The sequence below is a fragment of the Nuphar pumila genome, chromosome 13 (genome assembly GCF_984573655.1).
Source record: "Nuphar pumila chromosome 13, dmNupPumi1.hap1.1, whole genome shotgun sequence".
In the NCBI taxonomy this organism is placed as follows: domain Eukaryota; kingdom Viridiplantae; phylum Streptophyta; class Magnoliopsida; order Nymphaeales; family Nymphaeaceae; genus Nuphar; species Nuphar pumila.
In genome coordinates, this window is record NC_143261.1 from 87,516,473 (window position 1) to 87,540,890 (window position 24,418).

General features: G+C 39.5%; 1 protein-coding gene across 1 annotated transcript; it reads left to right on the forward strand.

Moving 5' to 3' along the window:
* Positions 1-22,025: 22,025 nt before the first annotated feature.
* On the forward strand, positions 22,026-24,350 carry LOC149819020 (abscisic acid 8'-hydroxylase 1-like). Its single transcript, XM_089984284.1, has 6 exons — positions 22,026-22,338; positions 22,431-22,817; positions 22,934-23,108; positions 23,454-23,560; positions 23,650-23,768; positions 23,897-24,350. The coding sequence occupies exons 1-6, from the start codon at positions 22,066-22,068 to the stop codon at positions 23,994-23,996; spliced, it is 1,161 nt and encodes a 386-aa protein (XP_089840410.1). The 5' UTR covers positions 22,026-22,065; the 3' UTR covers positions 23,997-24,350.
* Positions 24,351-24,418: the final 68 nt, after the last annotated feature.

The window sequence follows — 24,418 nt, forward strand, 5'->3', positions numbered from 1 at the left end:
AATAACTTTTTTTTATTTTTTATTTTATTTTATGATGGATTAGCGATAGATATTATGTGTTGCTAATATCCATCATGAATTTAGTGACAGATTAGAGACAAATATTTATCTGTCTCAAAAACTGAATCAGTTGATGTTTTGCGACGAAATGTAATCTGTTAATAAATAGGCGATGAAATTTAGCGACAGAAAAGCATCTATCGTTAAATTTTAGTGACATATTATTGATGAACATGTATTTGTTGCAAAACCAAATCAGTCCTTATTTAGCGACGAATCATGACATTCGCTAATCTGTCACCAATTAGCGATGAAAGTAGCGACAGATCAGTTTGTCGTTAATTAGCGATCAAAAAATTACGATGGATGCTATTTATCGCTAAGCCGCTGCCAATCCGTCGCTAAACGGATTTGCGATGGATTATCATGGGATAGCGTCCGTCGCTAATCCTCAAAATTCTTGTAGTGACACCAAGGATCAAACCAGGACTCCACATGTGACCCTTCTGACTAGATCTAGGATTGCCACTGCTTCCTGTTTGACTCCCTTCCACCCATAAGAACTAAGTCTACTTTTAATAGAAACCCACATGGATTCTTGCTCGTGATGCTACTAACAATCTGGACCCAAGGTGTGTCCAGCTGGTTGGCCACTTTCCAAGTCAATTTAGCAAGATGGGGCAAGTTCATATCCTTTAGACTTCGAATGCCCATGCCTCCTTTCTCACGAGGTTTGCAGATGCTCTCTCAACACATTAGGTGCGCATGATTTTTCTCGTCCGATCTTTGCCAGAGAAAATTGCTTATCATCTTCTCAATGGAGTTGATTGTGCTGGGTGGGAGCATTAAAGCCCCCCATCCAATAAACATGAAAAGACTGAAGAACTGCCTGAATGAGGATCACTCGCCGCTTGAGAGAGTTTTTTGCCTATTCCAGCACTCCATTTTTGCTCGAAATTGATTCACCGAAGGTTCACACATAACCTTTTTCAACTTCCTTTTGAAGAGGGGGGAGTCCCAGGTATGTGAGAGCAGAGGCGTAGCTAGGATTCATGTGTGTGTGTGTGTGGGGGGGGGGGCAAACAGGGGTGTAGCAAAAAAAAATGGTGTGATAGTCTAGGGTTCGGGGGCAGCGCCCCCGAAAATTTTGTTTTTGAGATAAAATAAAAAATGGCTACAATTATTAATAAGAATCTATTTCATATGGACAAATCAAACTATTTGCTGCAGTCAAGGCTGGGCTAGGACTGGGCTACAGCCTGACGCTGCTAAGCCATCGTTAATTAGCGACGAATTTGACAACTAAAGTTTTTCCGTCGCTATTTTCGTAAATATTACGGATTTTAGCGATAGATTTGTTTCTCTCGTTAATGCGCCGTAAAGTTGCAATGAAAAAAAACCATCATAAAATTCCGTCGTTACTTAACATTTTTCTTGTAGTAGAAGATGTCTCTGGCACGTTTGTCCGCATTCGACACTAGAGGCATTTGGTGTTGCTCTCTCTCTCTCTCTCTATATATATATATATATATATATATATATATATATATATATATATATATATATATGTTTGCTACCTCGTGGGTAAGTAACCTCCTAATTAAAAGATGTAATACTGTTATTTTTTCTCAATTTATGTGCACATCTGACCCAGTAGATGCGATCTACATATCATGTTTAGTAGAAACTAACCTTTAGATCATGCTTTCTAACGTATGTCGAATTTCACAAGGGTTAAAAAATCAATGGCTTACAATGTACCAAATTTTTATACCACAAAAAAACATGTTTTTATCCCTTGCGCAAGCAGAACCATGGTGATTCCTTAGGGGTAATGGGTGGGTAAGCCCATGGACTTTTACCCAGTCAGGACAATGATAGTAAGTACAACAGGCAAAGCCATTGTGGCTAGGTTTTTAATCCTGGGGGGCAGTTTCTCTGTGTAAATATATATATAAAAAAAAAGTTGATTCCTGCTATTTTGACCTTGCTGAACAGGATCCATGAGGTCAAGGCCAAATTTGGTCCAAACAACCTCCCCCCCCCCCCCCCCCCCCCCGCTTCCTATCAGTTCTAACTAAGGGGTTCCTTACCCACGAGGGTAACAAATGCATGATTGTTCTATACATTTAGGGATATAAACAGAATGGGTTTGGAATTTGGATACTCAACCAAACCGAATTCATTTAGTCAGGTTTGATAGGAAACCTTAGAACTGATTAGTAATTGGATTCTAGTTAGGTATTGAGTTTTGCATTTAAACCTGAACCCGAATCTAACAATTGGAACTTGATTAAAACCAGACCCAATTAAGTGTAAATGTCAGCATGACATTAAAACAATATTACACGCACGCCCACGCTCGCACAAGTTTACAATGCCGCATCTTTGTTTTTTGGAATAAGAACTCTCTCTCTCTCTCTCTCTCTCTCTCTCTCTCTCTCTCTCTCCACCCCCCTTGTTTGGCATATGCCACCAAGTCATCTGATTAGGAACATTAAATTATAGGCATAATCAATCATAGTTGGTGTGCTGTGATCAACATCTACTCTGGGTTAAGTCCTTAAATTGATAATTGATGGTACTGCATGTCATCATGATCGGTGGAACAATATAATACATATCAACCAGCTAGGTGTTCACAGACATGCACACACGGTGTTACAGCTTATATAAAATTTTCTTTAGCTTATATAATAGCTCTTTATCTCTTCAAACAACCTTTTGAATTGAAAGGTCCACAAGTGTTTTTCTTCAACAAAATTTGGTGGGGTCGATCTTAGTGTCTTCTCTTGATCCAAGTAATCCGAATGGATTGAATGTGCATGCGAACAACAATTATGGTCGACTCAATCCTATCTGTGAAATAGGAATCAGCAAGTTCATTCCAATTCCATGTTTCCTAATCTTTCACATAGAGAGGTGTGGTTCTGTGTTCGGGGGCAAACACTTTTATAAGTGTTCGACCCTTTTAATAAAGGGGCAGTACACTGGAGCTCCCTTTATTCACAAAGGGCAGCCACTACGTGGCTCCCCCTGGTTGTCCAGAACAGCTTATAAGGTGTCCTGCCCGGAACACTGGATCTGCTACCTGACATAGAGGAGATAGTTGTCAAAACCCTTGTTTGAAATTTAAGAATATCAATTCTCGTTCATTTGAAAACCTCTGGCAAAGTTTTTCCAAACAAGTTGGTTCCTTTCAATTCCTTCCATGTCCATTTCTCTTGGATTTACTCCAAGTTATTTTCAACAATTCCTCTCAAATATCACCTCCCCAAAATCCTTTCTCTCCAACCTGCCAACCCTTTAATTTTCCCTAGTAATATGGGTTCCTTGGGGATTTTTGGATCACCGTTGGGAGTGGACATCAGACTGGCCCACCCGAGGCCCCTTAGGATCAGATAGGCCAGCCAAAAGCTTGACCTAACTCTTCTGGGTTCAGGCTGAGCCCAAGTTGATCTACCGGACTGACTTTCAGCTGGATCTGGTCCGGCCTTTTAAACTCATCTAGTAAATGGGCCAGGTAGGGTTGGACTCCAATGTGATGTCATGTTGGCCGTACTGATGAACCAGCACATTTACTAGTCATCGCAGGCTGAATTGAAACCGATCGGGCTTTGGGCTGCCCCCGAGCACTAAGGGTGTCAATAGGTTGGATTGGACCTGCAACCGACCTGTACCAAACCCTATAGTGTCAGAGATTGGTGATAAAGAAGGAGGTAAATTAAAAAGTGGGTCAGATCCAAAGGGTCTCAATAATTTGTGGAGTCGGGTATGGTTTATGAAATTTCATACCAGGCCTGGGTCTGACCCGGTTCTAATTAAGTTCCGTGGTTTTTCAATATGAAAAGATAAACAAATATATTTTACTAGATATGGACTGGGACTGATTCATGTAATCCTTATAGGACCTGGGTATGGCTTTTCTTACAGCAGACTGATTGAGCCCGTATCTGGACCTGGTACCCTCACCTCAAAGTCAGATATGGGTTCAAACTCACTTGGGTCTGAACCAAATCCAACCGGTTGACACCCCGTACCTGACACCGCCAACTTCGGCCCAGGTATCTGACCCCATGTGCACCCTAAGGGTAAGTTTGATTAGCTTGTCTAGGGTTGAATGAAATGAACAAAAAAGACGGAATAGAACCTTGGTTCTATTATTGTTCTAAGTCCAATGTTTGTTTGGACTGTACTCAGAAGCTATATTTCAAATGTTCATTGTTTGATGATGATGTGCGGACAACTTGGACAGTCATGGATAATGGGTCAAATTACTTCATTTTCGATCATATTTTACATGTTTTAACAAGTTTATTAAGGTTTTTTGCCCGGACATAGATCCAATTACAAAATTATGTTTAAAATCACAAATTTTTACCCTGAATTTGAGGAACATTTGTTACGATCCAATTACGAAATTGAACACCACTACAGCCAGATAAAACCATTCTCCTAATCTGTGTTCTTCAGCCACTTTCTTTCATTCTGCTTGGTCTTTTCCATGAGAAAAAGCATTTCATACAAAAACATGAGTCAATCAACCTCAATTGCTAAAGTCACAAGATGGATCTCATAATGTAGGTTGGGGGTCGCAAACGCATTATTGCCCACTGGAATTCCCATTGAACAAAACAAAGACCACAATTCAGATGCGCCCAACAATCCTCAACACGACAACCAAACAATCAATTCCCAAGCTACTAACACCAACATTTCCAATTGCCCCAAATCCTAGACTATTCACAAACAATCCATCAAGATCGTCTGCAGGATCACCATTGAATTATACACTGCCACCAATAAACAGCCCACCTCCAAATCGCATGCCATAATTATCGAAACCCACTGCATGGGCGCACTCCAAATCGCGAAACTCCATCGAATTTACCTATACCGCCGATCTCTGAAACATGGGAAACAACATGAACCGGGAACAACAACCGGATTGGTCGCCGGCGAAGAACAACGGAATAGGAGGTGAAGAGAAAGGGAAGGAGGAGATGGGTGGAGGTGTTTTTTCTTTGGAGGTGCCGCGGTGGTGGACCCAGGAGCCCTAGGAGTAGGGCACGCTAGCTGATGATGTAAGGGAGGTCCTTGATTCTGCCACCTGAACCACCCACTACCCCCGTCGAGAACTTCAGCATATTCCTTCCCTCTCTCTATATTCATTGGACACGTCCTGCATCCTCTTGATGCTAGAGAGAGAGACGCATCGATGGACAAATGTGGTGCACCCATCGATGTTTTTTTTTTAATCATTCCCTCTATTCCTCTTCTTTTTGTAACAGGAGTGTCGTCCACTTCGTCAAATGTTTGTTACAAAACTGTTCTGGACGACCCATGCGTGACCTAAGTCCCCACGTCACCACGCTGCAGGTGTTCAAACTCTTTCACAAGCACTATCAGCCAAGATTGCCTCAATCATTGTATGTCTTTTATTTATTACATGTAAATAAATGAACCTGTTTCCCATTGGTTCAATGTACATGCTTGAGTGCTTGTCATGATTCATGAATGATGACTCACGAGCCTAATAAGCTAAGACCTGAAGTCATTTGTCTCTAAATATCAGCACCAAAAATTCCTAACAAATTGTCATATATCCCCTTATCATCAACTTTACAGAGTCCACAACTTTGCTTTCGTTTACATTATAGATGAAAACAAATGTCATTTCTTAGCTGAGCCAAGGGAAGTCGGCCTGCTAGTAGGAAAGTACACTTAGCTTTGACCTTAGATGCCTCTCATGGGTTTCAAACCTCATTCGCCACATGTTAGGTGGAAAAACCATGATCGCATCCTCGGGAAGGCAGAACCTTTGCGGCTGATGCAGACAGTAATGTACTCGGTTATGTAAAAGGACATAAATTAGTAGGCCCCTGCAAGAAGTTAAGGGTTAACCCACTTGCCTCGTCTTTTATCAAGAAATTGGTCAGGCAAGATGAGGTTAGTTAGACCGGTTGGATGCAGAATGAGACGAGGAGATAATTCAAATAAAAAAATTAAATGAGGATCATTTATTTATGAAGTGATTTTGGACTTTGATGACGTAGAATACTCTCATATTGAAAAAATTTAAAAAAGTTGTGGGCTTTATAACCTACATGAAGATTCTAACACTTGTTTCATAAAACAAGAGAATAGAATGACTACCACCCACACGCTCGCACCCGCCCATCATATCAGCTTGGGTTTGGGTTCGAGTAATTGGCCATTTAGGGCCATATCCATTCTAAGTCCAATATTCTTTTTGTCTCGCATTACTAGTTTTATTTGAATTAAATAAAGGGTTAAGACAAATGGATAACAGGCTATTCCATTATCGGTTCACATCACTTCGTATTTTGTAACGGGTCTCTTTCACATTTTGTAACCGTTCGAGAGTTATAAACGTGGTTAGAGGGCTGAAGTTTCAGATATGAAGATGTCTATGACTCTTGTGTTTTTAAGTTTTCTCTCTCCCTGCTATATCTCTCTCTCTCAGTTTTTCTTGTGGGTGTTTCTCTGAAAGGAAAGTTCTGCAACATTCATTCGCTGAGGTTGTCTTCGAAGGACGATATACTATCGGAGTACACCAGTTCAGATTATCGAGGCTATTGTATCCTGAGAGAAGAACATTGGACCCTTTTTGCACTGTATGTGGGGGTGAATCTTCTCTAAGGGGAGTATTCTTATACGCCTTAGCCTTTCGCAGAATAATAACATGTTTTATTTATTATTCTTATTTTGTTCCGTGCATATGTTTGATTTGTTGCCTTTGTCTGGATTTTGGTTTCGAACTGGATATGACATGCTTGAACCCTGTTACGATGTGAATCAAATGTTTTATTTGCATGTCATGTTTTATGAAAATCTGATTTATATCATGATTCTGGTTTTGATTCTAACAGTCTTAGAGAAGATTCTAAGTATGTCGATTGCATCAGGTTTTATACCAAAAGTAGACATGTTCAGTATGCTAGAAAAAATTGCCAGTCAGAATTTCAAACGTTGACAACAACGCATGAAAATCCGGTTTACAACTATAGGCTTGTTATCTGTTCTAGAACTTGAATGCCCTTCGGTTTCTGATCCTGATTCTGCTACTGTTAATGCAGTTGTAGAGTGGAAAGAGAAGGATGGTATATATCGTGGTTGCATTCTGTTGGCTCTGTCTAACACCTTATTCGATGTATATTGTTCATCATCTACCACTGCTAAAGCCTTATGGGATCAACTTTACAAAAAGTACAATACCGAAGACCAAGGTCTTGAGAAGTACTCTGTTGTCAAGTTTCTGAAATATCAGATGGTTGAGGGCAAGTCGGTCACTGAACATGCACACGAGTTTTTGTTGTTGCTTCATAGTTTGGCTAAGGCTGATATGAGAAGTTTTAAGTAATGACCATCGTGAAAAAATTTCCTAAGTCTTGGGTAGACTTTGGTATGTCTCTCAAGTACCGTAGAGGAAAGATCTCCCTGTATGATCTTATGGTAGCTATAACCATTGAGGAAGAGCATAAGAGTCATAAACAGGTGGTGATGCCAACTGAACAACCTAAAGTGAATATGATGACCGATGAATTTTGGCCTAATTTAAACCTAAGGCCAAAATTCAGAAGAAAGAAAAAAACAAATTATACTGGAATTGTGGATAGGTTGAGTATTGGGCTAAGGAATGTCCTTCCAAGAAGGCAAAGGCTCATGGGACCACAGATGATATGCCTCAAGTCAATATGTTGATTGAGGTCGTTGAGACCAGTACTGGGTATGTTTCTGTTAACCCGCAAATCTATCACGTTTATGAGCCAACTGAATGACTGGTTGACACTGGGTCTAATGTGCACGTTTATGCTGATAAGTTTGTCTTTGTCTCATACTAAGCTGCTACAAGAAGATCTGTGACTATGGGCAACTCCACTACTATAAAGGTGTTGGGGATTGGAAGCGTGGATCTGAAGTTTCTTTCAGAACGAGTTCTATCTTTACATAGAGTGCAACATATGCCTGTGGTTAGAAAGAATATTTTAAGTGGTTCATGTCTAGTTAGAGAGGGTTATGAATTTAATTTTAAATGTAATAAAGTTATTATTTTATATTATGAAACCTTTATTGGTAAGGGGTATTTAGATGATGGTTTGTTTAAACTTCGTGTTGAACATGTTTGCAGTAATAAATTAGAGAATGATGTTTCTTTTGATTCATTGTCTAATGTTGCGTATAATATAGAATCATCTTATTTATGGCATAATAGATTGAGTCATGTGAATTTTAATTCTGTAAAATACATGACGAACTTAAAGATGATTCCTGAACATTCCATAGATAAAACTAAAAAGTGTGAAATCTGTGTGCAAGCAAAATAAAGTAGGAAATTATTTCATACGACTGTTAGAGATTTTGAAATATTGGATTTGATGCACACATATATCTGTGAGTTTAATGGACTGTTAACTAGAAATCATAAAAAGTATTTTATCACTTTTATAGATGATGACTCTAAATACTGTTATGTGTATATGCTAAAATAAAAAAATGAAGCTTTTAATAAGTTTCTTATCTTTAAGAATGAAGCAGAAACACAAACTAGTAGAAAACTTAAAAGATTAAGGTCTAATAAAGGGGGAGAATATACCTCTAATAAACTTGATGAATATTGCAAATCTGTTGGCATAGTTCATGAGTTTACCGCTCCATATTCTCCTCAATTTAATAGGATTGCGAAAAGAAAGAATAGAACCCTAACTGACATGATAAATGCTCTACTTGGGAGTTCCGGATTACCTACCTATATGTGAGGAGATGCTCTTAATACAACTTGCCATATTCTAAATTGAGTTCCCCAGAAGCATAAAGATAGTAGCCCATATGAACTCTGGAGAAATAGGAATTCTAGCTTAAAATGCCTCAAAGTGTGAGTGTGTTTTGCAAAGGTACTTGTCCTAGAGCACAACAGGAAGAAGTTGAGTCCTAAAACTGTAGACGTTGTCTTTTTAGGTTATGTAGAGAACAACTTTGCATATAAGTTCTTAGTAATTAAGTCTGAGATATCTGACATAGATGTAAACTCTATTGTTGAGCTTCGAAAAGCTACATTCTTTGAGGATGTATTTCTCATGAAAATTTGTGTACCTCAGAATCTTTCTTCTTTAGATATACCTTCAACTTTTGGTTTCATTTCTGAATATATGGAAATGATGACAGGTGTGGGGGTTGAGCCATCTTGTTCTCACTCTAGACCAACTGAGTTTGAGGAAGTGGTTGAATAAAGAAGAAGCAAGAGACCCCGGATTACCAAGGATTTGAGAAGTGATTATATCACTTACCTTATCAAGGATGATCCTCCCACTTTCCGAGATGCAATGGCTTCACCTGAAGCAAGACAGTAGAAAGAAGACATAAAGAGTGAAATGGACTCTATTGTCTCTAATGACACTTAGGAACTGGTTGACCTCCCTCGTGGCAGCTCCACTATTGGGTGCAAATGGATCTTTAAGAAAAAGTTAGAACCAGATGGATCCATTGATAAGTACAAGGCTAGACTAGTTGCCAAGAAGTTCAAACAAAAGAAAGGAATAGATTATTTTGACACATATTATCTGGTTACTCGGATGACCACAATTAAGGTGCTTATAGCACTGGCCTCCATTTATGATCTCTCGGTCCATCAAATGGACGTGAAGACTGCCTTTTTACATGGATCAACCTGAGGGTTTTGTGGCTTCTGGTAATGAAAATAAAGTTTGTAGACTTGTTAAGTCATTATATGGACTAAAATAAGCCCCTAAGCAATGGCATGAGAAGTTTGATAAAGTTATTTTATCTGATAAATGTGTTTATTGCAAAGTTAAAAGTGATGCATGTATCATTTTATGCATGTATGTAAATGATATTTTGTTGTTTAGTTCTAATATGAGAATTGTGAACGAGATGAAGTTGTTTCTTAGTAGTAAATTTGATATGAAGGATATGGGTATTGCAAATGTGATCTTAGGCTTAAAGCTGACTCGTTCAGCTGAGGGGATCGGTATTTCTCAATCTCACTTTGTTGAGAAAGTACTTGAGAAATTTGGCTATAACTAAGGAAGATCTGTAGCAACTTCATATGACCCTTCTACGCCTCTTTATAAAAATATGATTGGTGTTTCTGTGTCTTAATTAAGGTATTCCTAGATTCTTGAAAGTTTAATGTATCTTGTAAATTGCACGAGACCAGATATTTTGTTCTCGGTGACAAAATTAAGTAGATACATAAGTTGTTCAAATCGTACTCATTGAAAGGCATTAGACAAAGTACATAGGTACCTGAAAGAAACTATTTTCTTGAGTTTACATTACAAGAGATTCCCTGCCGTTCTTGAGGGATATAGTGATGCGAGCTGGATTGCCAAGAACTCTGGGAGTTGTGGCATAATAGGGTATATATTTACCTTGGGTAGCGACACAGTCGTCTGAAGATCAGTAAAGCAAACCATCTTGTCACGATCTACTTTTGAGGCTGAGATCTGTGCTTTAGATATTACAGGAATGAAAGTTGAATGGTTAAAAGGACTTTTAGAGAAACTTTCTTTAATGAGCAAACTAATTCCTGCAATATCTGTGCACTTTGACAATATAACCACAATTGCAAAGATCAAAAGCACAAAATATAATCAAAAGTAGAGGAGACACATCCAAGTCAGAATAAAATCTGTAAGAAAACTGGTGTCTCAGTTAGTGGTTGTTGTGGACTATGTTAGATCCAAAGAGAACACGACTGATCCACTAACAAAAAGAATAGATAAGTCATTAGTCCTTAAATCCAGAGAGAGATGAGACTGAAACCCATCAGTAGTTCATCTACAGTGGCAACCCAACCTATCTGAATGAAGATCTCACAAACTAAATTCAATGTGGTAATAATAAGTTGTAGGGTGAATTAGATAGCACCTTCTTAATGTGATACTATGTATATATGTCTTTTTCCCTAATTACTTTGGAAAGGTGTTGTAGCTGCAAGTTAAGGAAGAGTTAAAACTCTGAATGGGTTCAAAGCCTTATAGGCAAGATGTTAGCAGTGCATCTCTGGATAAGTCCACCTATGTGAGTGTGACTGTGTGGCCGCAGTTTAAAGAATTGGGTTATTCCTGAATTCACTCATGAAACATGATTCAGGCACATGGCCATTAACACACCGCCCTTAAAAATTACAACCAGAACTTTTTTCATGTTATTGTTAATGAACACTCTTACATCAAAGGTTCAAGTTCAAGACTTTAGTTTACTTCGTTCCTGTGGGGGTAAAGTTAGTCAACTAAGCTAGTGGTTCAAACCGGAAGGTACCATTACTGAAAGCATGATATGTTCTGCTACATATTACTCCATTTTGCATTTTTGTTTCCTTTTGTTTTCATTCTTTGAATTTATAGGAAAATGTTGGATGTAGAAAGAGATGATGAGGTAATTCAAATAAAGAAAATAAATGGAGACCACTCCTTTATGAAGTGCTTTTCGACTTTGATGATATAGAATAGTCTCATATTGAAGAATCTCAAAAAAGTTGTAGGCTTTATAACTTACATGGAGATTCTAACACTTGTTCTATAAAAAAAGAGAATGGGAGGGCTACCACACACGCGCATGCGTGTCCACCCGCAGCGTCGTGTCGGGCTGAGTTCGGGTATGGGTTCGGGTAATTTGCCCTTTAGGGCCATATTCATTCTAAGTTTAATATTCTTTTTGTCCCGCATTACTATTTTTATTTAGATTAAATAATGGGTTAAGAGAAATGGATAACGAATCGTTCTGTTATTGAGTCACGTCACTTTGTATTTTGTAATAGGTCTCTTTCATATTTTGTAACCGTTCGGGGGTTATAAAACGTGGTTAGAAGACTGGGGTTTCATATACAAAGATGCCTGTGACTCTTGCGTTTTTACGTTTTCTCTCTCCTTGCTATATATCTTTCTCTCAATTTTCTCTGTGGGTGTTTTCCTGAAATGAAAGTTCTGCAACATTCGTTCGTTGATGTTGTCTTTGAAGGACGATCTATCATCGGAGTGCACCGGTTCAGATCATCAAGGTTATTGTATCTTTGGAGAAGGACGTCAGACCTTTTTTGCACCGTATGTGGAGGCGGATCTTTTCTAAGGAGAGTATTCTTATACACAGCCTTTCGCAGAATAATAACATGTATTTATTGTTCTTTTTCTGTTTCGTTGATATGTTTGATTTATTATTTTTATCTGAATTTTTGTTTTGAACCCGATATGACATGCTTAGATTCGAATTAAATATTTTATTTGTATGTCATGTTATATGAAAATCTAATTTATATCATGATTCTGGTTTTGATTTTAACTAAACCCTCACCCCTCCTTCAACTCTATCAATGGGTTTTTTAACCCACAACGTCTCAGCACAAGGACACCTAAACTGACAGCTCCTGCTAACCACCCGGAGCCCCCATTTGGTAATATCTGGGTCAGCTTTTCTTAATGAGAACCAGCAGCTCTTCAATAGGTCAGCTCCAGCTGACATCACATGTCACAACACACTTTGGCAGAGGCCTGCACCAAAGCCATGTAACACAGGATGCCAAAAATAAAAAAGAATTGGGCACAACCCCATCGATGATGCCAATTCGTCAAAGCAAAGAGGAAGAAAATAATTAAAAACCACATATTACATGGCGTGGGAATAAAAAAAAAACTGATATAAACAACATAATGAGCACAACTGTGAAGGAAAGAATAGTTTTTTTTTACAGTGCAAACAATATGAAGAGAGTAAACTTTGGACTTTAGAGTTGGCATTGTCTCTACTCTTATAATATTTTAATGCTGGTTCAAAGCAAAGCTGGCCACTATTTCTCATGTTGCTAACGGTACTCACCATACAAGAGATAATATGAAAGGATTATATGTGCAAGTGCCCTTCCCTTTTCATATAACAAAAATGGGGTAATGTTTGCTTACCCTCGTGGGTAAGAAATTTTTTTTTATTTTTTTTAAATGGTTTTTGAAATGTTTAATAATATTATTAGATATAGGAAGAATTCATAAAATTACAGCCGCAGCAAGTACGGAGAGGTTTGAGATTACTCCCAGATGATAAAAATGAAAACATAAAAAACATTTACATGACCCTCAGAGCACCGAATCACAGCAGCAAGTTTATCAAGTTTTTTTTTTCGTATCTGATCCTCCAGATGTGATGTACATTGTAAGTTTAGTCGAAACTGACCTTTGGATAGTCAGATTTTATAAAGGTTGAAAAAATCAACGACCTACAATGTATCAAATTTTCACATCTCAAAAAAATAGAATTATATCTCTATGCTCTACTTCATTTTCACAACAAAATAGAATTATACAGTTTTTTATATTCTATTTTGTTACAAAAATGTATAATTTGACAAGAGAAAAAACCTCCAAAAAAAAAAAAAAAACAGAACGACCTGCTGTCTTGAGTTCACAGGTGAGGCCGGGGGCCAAAGAAAAAAATAAAGAGAATGGAATTGACTTTGTCGTTGCAAAAGGAATCAAGAAGGAAAAGGACTAGAAGCCCTCCAAGAAACAAATAACAGATTTACGTGGTTTGGCCTTCAGTGCACATGTTGAGGTGAAGGAGGAGTGAGAAAACTATTATTAACAATAGAGAATACAACTGTGAAAAAGACCCCTCGTGAAAGCTCTAAACCCCAATACATAAGAAAATACCTCTTTGCCTCCTTAAGGGTAGGAGTGGCAATTTCTGACACGACCCGCCAACCCGCCTCTTAGGCGGGTTCGGGTTGGGCTTAAGCCAACCCGTTTAATAAACGGGTCGACCCGCGTAACCCGTTTATTAAACAGGTCGGGTTCGGGTTGGGGGTATGCCAACCCGCCAACCCGGCTGACTCGTTTAATAAACGGGTTAGGTGGGTGGGTCAATCCGCCAACCCGTCTGCCCGACCCGTCAACCCGCCAACCCGACCTGCCAACCTGACTCGCGAACCTGAAAACCCGTTTACCCGACCCAACCCATTTATTAAATGGGTTGGCGGGTCGTGTCGGGTTACCCGTTTATTAAACGGGTCGGGTTCGGGTTGAGGTATGCTGACACGCCAACCCACCAACCTGACCCGATTGCCACCCCTACTTAAGGGACGTGACTCTTAAAAAAAAAAAAGACCCTAATCAGGTTGTGGACAAGCCCACCACAAACCTTTAATGAAAGTTTCTCATTCAAAGTTCAAAGTTTCTCTCAAAATTTGTCATATCAGGTCATGAAGCAAACCGAGGGAAGAATTTCAAAACACACATAATATGATAATTTGATTACCATGTTTATGCTAGTTATTAGAACGTATAGATGCACATAGGATTTATTAACGGAGTATGGTCTTCATTTACAATTTTCAGATCTGTTAAAATTCAGCCAAGAGTGTGTTATCCAAGCATTGCTTTTCTCTCCTAACATGATACGAGACAAAAAGATTGCAAATAATTGGTGATAAGTGATTTAATGGAGGCTCAAATCTTGCTGTTTATTTACTTAAAATATTAAAAATGCACATTGTTTATTAATCTAATAGTTCTACCCCTTTTTTTTTTGGATATTTGGGCAATTGACCGAGTCAAACCATGATCGGTGGGTTAATGTGCCTTTTGGTTCAAAGGGAACCATTGAATTGACTCTTTCGTTGATTGCAAAATTAAGTCGACTATCAACTTTTTATACTTAATGCTCGTACAAATTACTATTATACTCGTATACATAATATAAAATCTTATATATATTTCTAACCTTAATAAAACTCTTTCTCGAATCTCTCTTCTCTTCTTCCTCTAACGAGTCATGCGAGCTCACATTTCTCTCTTCTCTTTCCTCTAATGACAAAAGATGAGAGCAACGGAATCCGGCAGCGGCAAAAGGATCGGGAAATCGGGACCTCACCCCGTTGGACCGAGGATGGAGGATATGCAACGGAGAATGGACTGGAGATAAAGGTTAAAATCAAAACCCGTGTGAGATAGAGGCGGGGGTGGAGACCTTCTCGGCGGCCCCGATCCACTGCCAGATCTCTCTCTCTCTCTCTCTCTCTCTCCTTTTTCATACAACCAGCTGCCTTGAGTTGCGTACTCTCGTAAATATGCTAAAAAGGCATACTTTTCACTATAGGCATAGGTTTAGGTGCCAATTAAAAATCCAAAACTTTTGGCACCTGATTTTGGAAGCTGAAGTGCAAGTCGGGTACACTGGGAGTGAGAAAAAAATTCATAAGAAAAATAATTATATAAAAAGTTTTCATATGAAAACTTCTTTTAATGAAAAAAATTCTCTTATTTGTGTGCCCCGAGAAAATCAGGTAGGAAAATGTAAGAGCAATACTTTAGAGAAGAAGGGTGAAACATTCATAATGAGGATGCACCACGATGGGATGGGTGTTTTGATTAGGGTGACGGCATCCTAAAATAAAGATATTTTATAGAAAAAATATGTCCTTTGAGATGGATAAATTTTCCATTACAAAAGGCAAATTGATCATACAAAAATCAAGGCAATTTAAAAAAATGGTTCAGGCATATTTATTTTGGTTACAAGTGGGTGTGAATGATCTTTTTTTTGATAGGCGAGCTGGGGTTAGGCAAACCCCTATGTGGCAGAGGGATTTCAACCTGGGCCTTCAGCTTGGCACAGGACCCAGTGGGGGTGAATAATCACAATTGAGAAAGTAGTTGTGATTGTTGGTTACAAGGTCAACCTCCTGTTCACAAGATTCACAGCAGAAAATAATCACAGTTAGCAATTACAATCACAACTTCTACTTTTCTCATGTTTCACTGTCCTTGAGAAAGTATTGTGATTGTAATTTGCAATCACAAAATCTTGTGAAAATCCAAGAATAATGGGGCTGTGCAAACATGCCCTTCATGTCAGAAATTTTCTCTTGTTTCAAATAGTTGGAAAAGTTATCATTTTTCTGGTATTTTCTTGCTTCCAAATGTGTGCAAATTTTTTCATAGAATGTCAACATAAAGACCTTGACAGTATTTCTGTTCACTTTTTATTTTTTATTGTATGAAGTAATTAAGCTAGGACTTCACTGAAGTGAAAATCTAGACCTTATTTAGCGGCATATAACCGTCCAACGAATATACGAGTAGGCAAAGAGGTCTTCGGATGGAAGAATAAAAAAAAAGCAGATAGTCCACGTCACCTTGTGTTGGGTGTTGCAGGTTCAAAACCCAATGGTATACTTGTATAACTGGTAGGGGTCTGCCTAACCCCAGTTTGCCTTTAAAAAAATAAAAACTTAGAATTGATGCTCATTCATTGTGGTTCTATGGATTGGGCTATAGTTACCAAAAGGTTTTAAAGCCTCTGGAAGCATAAAAATCGTGCTTTTTCTAACACGAAATCAAAAGTTCTCTGTTGAAAATGAGTTTTTTAATGTTTCAAAATTTTTAAATTTTGTTTTAAAGTTTGCAGTTTAATTGCGAAACTTACATGCATGAACGATATTTTCTCTTGAATAGGCCTAAAAGCTGGATTTTAATAGAAGGGATTTTATTTTTGCTTTTTGTATAATTCTCTGCTTGGTTAAGTTGAAACCGTTTTACCTGATGTCCCTCATGCTTCTAAGTGTTTGTCACTTGGCACATCAATTTTTGCATCTACTTCTTACTCTGGTAAAACTTGGACTATAGTTATGAGAAGTGACTATCTATGTGGGAAAATACACTTCACAAGAAGATAAGTGTGGGGAATGTAGCTTGCGATTAGTGAGAAACGCACTTCCCACTCACTTCATACTGTTTTTATTTCTCGCTTCTTAATTGCTTTTCTTCGTGCTTTCTCTCCTTCCCTCTCACTTTTCTTTTTTTTTTTGCATTAATCTATATTATCTTTTATTACAACAAAGGTTCCATGTATTTTCTCGTTAATTCTACCACTTTTCATAGCGGTTTCCATGTCATTTTCTATCTCTTTCCATACATTGCACCAATCACTTTACAGAAGTATTCTCTTCGTGCTTCGTTCTAGTTTTTCAAGGCTCACCCTTTCCACTTCTCGTATCAATTGTTGGCTATGGTTTGGACGTTAGACCTCACCTAAATCATGATGAGTCTAGATTGAGCTCATCTTACCCAACGACTCACTCGGGGGTCTATTGATTGATATGATAAAAATGATTGAAAGGTTAGTTCCAAGTCATGTAACATGGAATACAGTTATATTTACAAAGTTTTCAATAAGAGTTGGACATGAGGCTCTCTGTTTGGGAGAAGGGTATTGAAGGAGTTGGGAGGATGTCCAAGATGGTTATACGGTTTGGGAGAAAAAAAGTAAAAGGAATGATAAATGTATGTCGAGTCAGCCAACTCCAAATATCAAAAATTTCAAATTTCTCCTCCTCTAATAAAGAGCCCAAGTGGGGATTGCCATAGTGGGGTTGGGGCCTTGGTTGCTAAACGAGCATTTAAGGTTTGATTCTCATAGACTTCACCCCTCTGAGCAAGCCAATGTGTAGCATAGGCTCTGAGGGCAAGGGTCCTAGTTTGGAAGTTTTATGTTGCTGACATGATGACCATATGCGAGTGTGACTTTCTTCGGGTTATAAATTAAAGAAAAAAACTCTTCTAATAAAGGGAAGGTATTTACAACTCCTTGAATCACAAGGATTCTGCTTAAATTTTGGATGGGTCAAATTTTTTATCCCATTTATGTCAGTAAATTTTATGTTTACCTATTTACCTCATTATTAATTGCAATAATAGTGCAATTAAGAAGCTAACAACTAGGTGTGGACAATGGGACCTGGCCTGCTAATGGACCAGGTCAACCAGACCGTTGACTCAACCGACCCAAGCGTAAATTGATGGGTTGCGCCAATAGCCTGGTTCAGGCCAACCCATTGGAAAATCATCAACCCACGACCTGTCCTTTATGCTGGTGGGCCTAATCAGGTCAAATCAGGCCACCGGCCAATTTGTTTCAACTATGTTAAGGTCAAACTTGGACCTAATTTATAAGCTCAAGCCCTACTTATAATAGGCTGAGTGGGGCTGTCCGCCTCATTGCCCACCTTATAAGTACACTCACCTACAACCAAATATTGTGAAGAACCAAGTGCAATTGAAAGCCTAAAGCATTAAAAGAGACTTATTTCCCAACAATAGAGAATCTACCCTGGATATCGATCTTTGGAATGGGACATGTGCAGTGCGGAGCTCTACTGAGTGAAAAATGTGAGTGTAGGAACACGCGGTATGCGTTCACTTGATCAGTGACGTGCGATGGTAGCACGACATGCAATAGACATCAATATCATTGTTAGTGCATCGTTGTGTGGCAGCACAGACGTGAAGCGTTGTTCGGTTAAGCAGTGTCAGCGAATTAGAGGATGTTGCCTTTAGAAATTTGGTTAAAGATCTCTCGGCTTGCAAGAGATGTCCCACGCATAGCGGTTAGACGCACGAGTGTGTGTGTGGGTTAGGGCTAATTCTCCCAGGAATCACCTTAGGCGGTTCCAACCGAGTATGGTGACTCAGGGCTAGGCGAGTGAATACTTAGGCACCGACGAATGAGTCTAGGGGGTGCTCTTCACTATGGTGTTCAATCATCAACTAGTCTTCGGACTGGAGGCCGCAAGGTCTTGTTCCTTCAGTGGTGAGGTTTTGTTATGTAATGCACATGGAGCTACAATACTCTTCATGGCACGCAAGGCTCAGACAAAGTTTGTGCCTCTTTCGAAAGTGATAGTTGGTATGGGACGACTATGCATTAAGTGGCTTAGACAAAATAAAATACGCATTTAGAAATATGTTTGATCAACTTTTGTTAGGCAACTGCACACGGAGTGGTGCACAAGGCCAATGAAAATGATTCAACACATGGAAAGGTGTTGGTACGCAGTCTTTGGCCGTTAAGCTAGCCAGCTTAGCGCATCGCGGGTTTGCAAAGCATTATATGCCCGTGACAGGGCGATAGAAAGGCTTACGACGGTAAGGAAGGATCATCGCGCTGTACTAGCTTATTGAAAAAAGTAAGGCCATGATAAATTGGCATCAGAGTAGAGAGATTCACAAAGACCTTGTTTTTCATTGTGTGTGAGACTAAAGAGGACAACGATGGTTTATCTTGGTTACGTAATTTTGTTCAACTGAAGTTTGGTTGACCAAGCACAGAAGTAAGATATTGGCAGGATGGTATGGGACATTTTGTCGATGATAAGTAGAAGTGTAAGGTTGTTATTCAGTTGGTTAAAGAAACGTAAATAAGCCAAAAGACTTCTACCAGTTGTGCGTTAGGCTCACAAGTAGAGTGTGACATTTGCCTTGTGCATGTAGATAATGCACATTGGATTCGGCTGGATTGATTTGCACATTTGGGTACAAGAGACTAAATTAAACTTTTAGATTTTCTCTCAAGATTATGGGTTAGTGAAGTGCCCATGTTGAGCAGAATGCTCGTTATTTTAGTCTCTTGAGTTGACAGATCATCAATGGATTGTGTGTATAGAAAAAGTTATTGTACGCGGCTCGTTGGTTCCTACGAGAATATTTTGCTGACTCTAAGATAAAGTATAACATGTTGGCTTTGAGAGAGGAGTTTCAGCATTAAGCTAAAGGTGCCCATGTGAGGACGAGTACCCAGGAAGACGCTTTAAATTACCACTTTGAGGTGATACGCAAGAAGACGTCCTCACTTGAGAACTAGTTTGAACCAGTGAAAAACCACAAGTTGGAGCTTAAGGGAGTTGATATCTCTGCGACACACATTGGTGGCCGTCTTTCTCTGTGAGGACCACAAAGGGTTTGGACTTACCGTTGCTGAGGTTGGAAGGCACCCCAGTCATGAGCATGAAGATGGCATGTTTGTCATGCGGGCGAGGATGACCCGTTTGTGTTTGAGACTGCATTGGGGTCTCATGAGTAGAGAATGCTCGATGTTGATAAAGCAGAAGACTGTTGTCTAAGTGATCGGAGATGCGTTAAAGGAATGAGACTTAGCGTGTTAAAGGTTGCGGCGATGATGGATATAATCCAAAACAAGTTGAGTATGGTGAAGAAAAGAAGTAGACCAAAGATAATTGTAAAGTGAAATTGGCATATCAGTGAAGATTGTGTTTTTACCTGCACCAACATTGTCGAGGACGATAATGGTTTTGGGTCGAGGAGAAAGTCACACACCGATCTTTTGAAAAGGGGCATGTGCAGTGCGGAGCTCTGCTGAGTAGAAAATGCATCGAGTGTAGGAACATGCAATATGTGTTCGCTTGATTAGTAACGTGTGGTGGTAGCATGGCATGCGATAGGCATCAGTATCATCGTTAGTGCATCACTGTGTGACGGTACAAACATGGAGTGTTGTTCGGTTAAGCAGTGTCAGTGGATTAGAGGATGTTGCCTTTGGAGATTTGGTTAAAGACCTCTCGACTTGCAAGAGATGTCTCACGCGTAGCGGTTGGATGCACGAGAGTACGTATAGGTTAGGGCTAATTCACCTAGGAATCACCTTAGGTGGTTTCAACCGAGTATGGTGACTCGGGGCTAGACGAGTGAATGCCTAGGCACCGACGAATGAGTCTCAGTGGTGCACTTCGCTATGATGTTTAATCATCAATTAGTCTTCGGATCGGGGACTTGTTCCTTTAGTGATGAGGTTTTGCTATGTTGTGTGCATTGAGCTAGAATACTCTTCATAGCATGCAAGGTTAAGGTAAAGTTTGTGTCTTTTTCAGAATTGATAACTGGTATGGAACGACTATGCATTAAGTGACATAGACAAAATGAAATGTGTATTTGAAAATGTATTTGATCAGATTCCGTTAGGCAGCTACATATGAGGTGATGTGTAGGGCCAATAAAAATAATTCAGCATATGAAAAGTTATTGATACGTGACCATTGCGAGTTTGTGAAGCATTTTATGTTCATGATAGAGCAATAGAAAAACTTATGATGATAAGAAAGGACCCCCACACCATGCGGACTTATTGAAAAAAGTAAGCCTATAACATGATCCATAACTCTCTAAAATTCATTGAAATTCATTGATCTTGAAGTCCAATTTTTGTATTTTTAATCCTTTACAATATTAGCTTTCAAACAAGACCCAGATACATGAACCGGAAGTCAAAATGAAGTATCCCTGTCACATAGGTTTCAAGATAAGACTCATGAAAGGAGGTGCAAAGGCAACCCAGTGACTGCTGGAAAAAAGATAGGAGAGAGAGACCGGCGGGGCTTGAAAAGTTAGGGGGATGAGATGAGATTTGGTTTTGGTGGTGTCGAGGAGTCCAAAATCTGGCTGGCCAATCCTCCCAGTTGCCACCCTTCCCCACCTCCTCTTAATGTTTTTTTTTTATTAAATGCGCCTTTTTCTCTTTGTTTTGTTTCATCACTAATCATAGAGGAACAGGCTTTTCGTGGAGGTAGCGAATGAGGTCGGTACCACGTACATATATATAAGTATCTCTCTATAATTTTCAAACAAGACGTCATTTCTCTCTCTAGATGGCCACTCTCATTCACTGTCCACACACACGTTGGCAAAACTTCCCTTTCTCGTCATCTCTCTAGATTGCAACACTCAGTCTCTCTCTCTCCTACCCTGAGCTGGAAACGAGATTCTGTGGGTGGATTTGGGCTGTATTGATTTCCATTTCCTGGCTCGGTTTTCCTTATAAATACCTCTCTCTGTTCTCTCCCCCATTCAAGCAACCAAGAGAAACTGTGTTTTGTTAACTCCCAAGTATGGCTCTGTTTATTATCGCACTAGCACTCTGCTTCTTCTTCTGCCCCTTGTTGTTCTTCATCCCTTTCCTTTACTCCTGGGCTAGCGGCCTGATCTCTGCAGGGCGCAGAGGTCGCTGCCAGTATAGCAAGCTTCCCTTACCCCCTGGCTCGGTGGGCTGGCCTTATATTGGAGAGACCTTCCAACTCTACTCCCAAAACCCCAACGCCTTCTTTTCTCGGAAACAGAAAAGGTTGGTTCCGTTCCCCTCTGACTCCTTCCATCTCAAATTAAACTATTTGTTCTGATGAGTTTCGGTTTTCTTTCTAATAGGTATGGGTCCATCTTCAAGACTCACATACTGGGCTGCCCATGTGTAATGCTAGCAGTCCCTGAGGCTGTTCGGTTTGTGTTGGTAACTCAAGCTCATCTGTTCAAGCCAACTTTCCCAGCAAGCAAAATGAGGATGTTGGGAAGGGAGGCCGTGTTCTTCCATCAGGGTGAGTACCACTCCAAATTAAGGAAGTTGATCGTCAGATCATTCCTGCCCGAATCACTCAAGAACATGGTTTCTCAAATCGATTCTATTGCATTGAACACACTGCGCTCTTGTGATGGCCAATCTGTAACTGCTTTCCTGGAGATGAAAACGGTAAGACACTCGAAACATTCACCTTCACCTTCACTTTTTACATGAAATTATGAATTGGGCAATCGTTGTAATCTCGTTTGATTTCATTGCAGTATGCTCTCAACGTTGCTCTGCTTTCGATTTTCGGAAAAGATGAGTGTTTCGACAGCGCAGAGCTGAAGAAGCTATACTATGTCTTGGAGAAGGGGTACAATTCTATGCCGGTTAATCTACCTGGAACTCTCTTCAACAAAGCAATGAAGGCAAGGAAGCAATTGAGTCTGATCTTGGCTAACATTATTTCCTCTAGAAGGCAACGAACAGAGCAACATAATGATCTGCTGAGTTCATTCATGAGTGGGAAAGAAGTCCTCACTGACACTCAGATTGCAGACAATGTTATTGGGGTGATCTTTGCAGCCAGAGATACTACCGCTAGTGTGCTCACATGGATCCTCAAGTATTTAGCAGAGAACCCACCTATTCTAAAAGCAGTCACGGTATGTTTCAGTCCTTTTCCCCTTTTTTCTTCTCTGAATTGTGTTTCTGAGTTTCTTCTTTCATTTTTGTTTTGGTATAGAGTCTGATGTAAGGAATACAACTTTGTGATGTTCAGGAGGAACAAGAGGCAATAAGGAGGGCTAAAGAGATCAGTGATGGAGACAAAGCTCTGACTTGGGCAGATACAAGGAACACGCCTTTAACTTCTCGGGTGATAATGGAATCGATGAGGGTAGCCACAGTTCTATCATTTACCTTCAGAGAAGCTGTGCAGGATGTTGAATATGAAGGTTGGTAGCGTTTCATTGAATTCTTTTTTTCTTTTTCATGATGATATCTGGGTGGAAGATGTTGAATATGAGGGTTGGTAGAATGTCATTGATTTTTATTTTCATGATAGCATATTAATATTTAGGTTGGTCTTGGCAACAAAAGTAACATCATATTTTCTGTGGACACGTTTCTGTTGGTGTTCAAGCAACTGCCCAGGCTACTCATATTTTACTACTAAAATGGGTTTTGTGAGTTGTTAGATGAGAAATAGAAGCATGAATGGTTCGTTTTCTGCATATTTTATTATGGGCAAGTCTATCGACTTATGAATGGGTCTCCCCCTGTTTGTTTGTATGTTTCAGGTTACCTGATACCAAAGGGATGGAAGGTCTTGCCTTTGTTCAGGAACATTCACCATAATCCTGATATTTTTCCTGATCCTGAAAAATTCGATCCTTCAAGATTTGAGGTAAAACTCTTGCTGAAAATGGATAGATTTCTATTCTTCGTTTCCATTCTTTTCATTTGTAGCCACAAAAGTGCCTTTTTCTATAACAGGTTGCTCCCAAGGCCCATACCTTCTTGCCATTTGGAAATGGGATCCACTCTTGTCCAGGAAATGAGTTAGCAAAGCTGGAGATGTTGGTACTCCTCCATCACATAACCACAAAATACAGGTGAGAAACTTTGCACTGTTTGATACACTAACTTTTTGATTGGTCTAGCCAACATGGTCTTCTTAAGTATGAATACCATTGGTCCAACCTTCTCACTAGTCCCTTTCTTATCTGTCTTTGGATTTCAGGTGGTCCGTCCTGGGGTCACAGGATGGAATTCAGTATGGCCCATTTCCTCTGCCTCATAATGGGCTGCCCATCATGTTGTCTCGTAAAGAAATGACTTAGCCTGACAGATGAGAGGGACCCAAGAGATTGGGGGATTGAAAGGGGCGAAAAGAAGCAAGTGTCAAATTAATACAGTATGTCCCTGGGCTGGGTAGTCATTTTTGGAGCCCCGAATGAAAGGAAATTCCGTGAAGGAACAGGAAGGGAAATATTAATGGTAAGAGAGGTTTTTAATTTCTAGTAAAGGGCTAGAAAAAGAGGAGAAAGAGAGCAAATCTTTACGGAGGACGTGGATGCCACCCAAGTACTTCCATAATATGTACATAAAATAACATGGAAAATTTTGTACATGGTTGGAATCTACAACTTTCTTGCAATGAAATAAAGGCACGACCGGCTTTGCATTTTCAAGGAATAACAAACAGTGCCACTGATCAATCATTTATCTTAGCTTGATCTGGAGAGAGAGAGAGAGAGAGAGA

Bases quoted from the DNA above. Each gene is read 5' to 3' on its own strand.
- LOC149819020 (XM_089984284.1), top strand. From the start codon at position 22,066: ATGCTAGCAGTCCCTGAGGCTGTTCGGTTTGTGTTGGTAACTCAAGCT. The intron at 23,561-23,649 runs GTAAAACTCTTG...TTTCTATAACAG, and splicing joins TCGATCCTTCAAGATTTGAG to GTTGCTCCCAAGGCCCATAC. The intron at 23,769-23,896 runs GTGAGAAACTTT...TTTGGATTTCAG, and splicing joins CACATAACCACAAAATACAG to GTGGTCCGTCCTGGGGTCAC.